Source organism: Limulus polyphemus, unplaced genomic scaffold, assembly GCF_000517525.1.
Source record: "Limulus polyphemus unplaced genomic scaffold, Limulus_polyphemus-2.1.2 Scaffold2837, whole genome shotgun sequence".
Lineage (NCBI taxonomy): Eukaryota > Metazoa > Arthropoda > Merostomata > Xiphosura > Limulidae > Limulus > Limulus polyphemus.
The window spans coordinates 157,943-161,583 of record NW_013668447.1 but is presented as its reverse complement, the minus strand read 5'-3'; the positions used below and the strand labels follow the sequence as shown (position 1 = coordinate 161,583).

The window sequence follows — 3,641 nt, the reverse complement described above, 5'->3', positions numbered from 1 at the left end:
TATACCCGCCTACCCCATCTAGCAAACACTAGAGCATTCATGAAGAAACAAGATAGTTCTAGAAACGTGGCGTCATAGTGGTCATGTGACTCGCTGACGCAACAGAACGAACATTAACTTCAACAATACCCTGTGACTGCAGTTCAATTACTCACTATCTACACACACATTCCATTCTTCTCCCGTCACGTTGTCACCCTCTTTTATATACCAGCCTACCCTATATCTAGTAAATACTAGAGCATTCGCCAAGGTACGGGATAGTTCTAGAAACGTGGCGTCACACTAGTCATGGGACTCGCTGACGCAACAGTGTATAATTACTTAACAATATTATTTCAACTGCACTATGATCATCACATCTATTACATATGACGCATTCCGCTCAGTATAGAGCTCATATCATTATAATATCAGGCCGGCTTGGATACAAGTTCAATAAGACAGTAATGGCTGGAACACTATTTATATAAGCCATATGTTACAACAAAAAATTGTTATTGTGTGAATACCTTTTCAAATGGCTTATATTAGACGTGGCACAAATGTCACAACATAAAATTAAAATGATAAACTTAAGGTTGTTAGCAAGTTGATATAAGGACACTTTCGCGTACTAATTATAGTTCATAGATATTGTGAATTATACAAACTGCGTGGTTTGTTGATAACAAATTATCTATATAAATTAATAAAAATAGTGTTCTAACTACAACTCTCTTTCTTGTGTCCCAGCCGGCCTGAACAGCTCTGAGCGAAACACATTATCAGCAATGAATATGGCAAACATAGTGTGGTTGAAGTATACTATTATACAATCTTATGTTATAATTTCTGAATAAATAATAATAAATTATAATAGGCCTAATAATGTCTTATGGCAAGTATAATGAGTTAAATTTCGCTTATACCTAGAATATAATTAGCGAACCCATGGGCCCATAACCCACTTTTACAGGGCCATTATAATGCACGTTTAATTTCTTTAACAAAGTTACGAACGGTAATTAGTTGAGTGAAATTATTTACCTTCGTGCAAACCTCAGGGCCGAGATTATTTGCTTGTACCATTTGGAATCAGTGCGACCAGCGGTTTAGGAGGAGTTACGTGAGACACACACATTGAACCTTATTATATAGATATGTAGTTTAATGCTATTTTCCATTATGTTCTCGTGATTTCATTACATCAAAATATAATTAAAGGTTTCTAACATAATATAAACTAGTTGGAATACCCATACCCTGGATGGAAGTTATGTAAATTCATGATTAATGAAAGGTTATCTGTGGATATGAAAAGTTGCTTCCCTAATATGTAATTATAAAAAATGCAAAAACGCCCATAAAAACTGCAAAACACAAAATTTTAAACCGCAAATTTGCATGTATTTCCACATAGACCCAACAAAATTTCTTGCCAAATTTAGTGAAAATCGATCTACAGGGGACAAATTAGTTGTAAAAAACGCCCATAAAAACCGCAAAACTGAAAATTTGTATGTACCCCCGCATTGACCTAATGAACCTCCATACCAATTTTGGTGAAGATCTATCCACACCCTGCGAAGTAGTTACATGAACAAACAACAAACACCACTATTATATGCATATAGATATAACGTAAGAATTTTGTTTGTTTGATTAAATCTTTACAGTGTTGATGCTAAGAGATTTTTCTTTGAAATTACGTTTTCACAAACATTTTTTAATTCTTTGGAGAGTAATAATAATTTTTCGTTCTGAAAAGGTTGCTATCAAGACTTTAAACCCAAAATGGATAGAGCAATTTGATCTTCACATGTATTCTGACCAGTCAAAGATGTTGGAAATCACCGTGTGGGATAAAGATTACCATAATAAAGACGATATAATGGGCAGGTAATGTATTTTTTGTTCGTGATACATTTCCATACTGCATGCACTCGATCATTGGTCGGGCTTTTCCGTCATACTTAGAAAAAACACTTTCAATACAATTAGTTTTTGTTTTCTTGGTGAAAAGCTAAACAATAAGCTATCTGCACTCTATCCCCCTTGGTAATCAAACCGTGGATTTTAGCGTTGTAAGTCTGTAAACCTACCCTGACCCACTGGAGACAAGATGTAGGGGAGACCGGGGCTAGTTGTTACGATTTTTAGAAAAAGTCCAATATCTAGCGAAATAACCCGAATCATACATTGAAACTGAATGAAAGTGAGAGATAAATATGTACTTTATCAAAATTGTGTATTCTATATTGAAAAAAAATTGGTTACATAAAAGATTTTGTAAATATTTTGAAGTAAAGTCAAGTGTAACAATATGCCCCGGATGCGGGGTAAGTTGATATAATAGGTGGGGCACGTTGTTACACAATAAAAAAAAATCTGGAATATTTATCAAAATTAGCCTACTCTATCATGCTAAATGTTATAATAGGCCTACTGTAGTTTTCTCATAACATTTAGCATGTTAGAGTATAAGCCTAATTTCAGTAATTATTCCAGATTTTCTAAATTTTAATGCGATATAATAATTGTAGGCTTAATAAATTTATTAACGATAACACCATAAAAAAACTTTTAAAACGACAATTCAAACATAATTATATTGTAATGAATTTATTATTGATTACACGATAGAATAAATCTTGAAACGTTATTTAAACATATAAGTATCATTGTTCCATGATCGAAAAACATAAAACAAAAATGGTTATAGTTCTAGTCTGTGTCACAATCACAATTTTCACAAATATAAGGACCACGAGTTTCACCTGTTGTGCATTCATAATGAGCCCACTTATAACAGACTGTACACTGCACCCGTTCTTCTCTGGGTACAGAATTACTAAACAGGTCTCCACATAGAAGACACTCAGTTTCTTCCATCCGATTTTTCGCTTTTTTTCTTGCTTTTATTACCAGCGCTAGCGCCTTTTCCGTGACCACACTCTTTCATTTTCTTTTTATCTCTGTCATCTTTTTCAAGCTGGAGTTGTTGTTGTTTTCGGATGTAGAGGTCAAAATAGCCGAATATCGTTTTTTCCTGGTTATTTTGGTCTTTCGTGGGGATGCCTTCCTGAAAGGTCTTATCATCTCTGGAGTCCTCAGCGGGTCTGATGTTTTCCTGTTGGTAGGAGGACTATTCATTGGTACGTCTTCACTAGTAGATGATGTCTCCAAGTTTTCTGTTGATACTTCATTTGGCAAGGGACGATCTGTTACGTCGCTGGGAAGAAAATCATCATCTGAAAAAAAATGTGACGGTCAAAAGTATATATGCCGGAAACTTGAAAACCTTTCTTGATATTTTCTGGAGTAAGCGCTCGTGTAAGGCTTTGATTTACTAAGGTTGGTATGTCATAAATGCACCTTGTTTTTCCAGGATTGTTCTTTAGCCAACCGTCAACTGCTGCGTTATAATACTTCTTTAAAGGCCCGTATATACTTCTATCCAGGGGCTGTAATCTGTGCGAACAGTGAGGCGGGAACGAGAGAAGATTTATACCATTTTCCACACAAAAATTGATACAATCTAAGCTGATATGTGACTCTTGGTTATCAAGGAGAAGAACAACAGGATGATCCTTAGAACATTTGACTGTCTTCAGAAAATGTTCCATGAATTTTAGAAAATTATATTCGGTCATTCAACC

The 3,641-nt window shown here is 34.9% G+C and overlaps 1 protein-coding gene across 1 annotated transcript in view; it reads left to right on the top strand.

Moving 5' to 3' along the window:
- Nucleotides 1-1,750: 1,750 nt before the first annotated feature.
- Nucleotides 1,751-3,641, top strand: part of LOC106468023 (multiple C2 and transmembrane domain-containing protein 1-like) — a gene marked incomplete at its 5' end in the record, with an annotated part of 54,810 nt that continues 52,919 nt past the window's right edge. Inside the window, one exon of the mRNA XM_022396326.1 lies at nucleotides 1,751-1,881. Coding sequence (XP_022252034.1) covers nucleotides 1,751-1,881 — 131 coding nt within the window. The remainder of the gene's footprint in view (nucleotides 1,882-3,641) is intronic.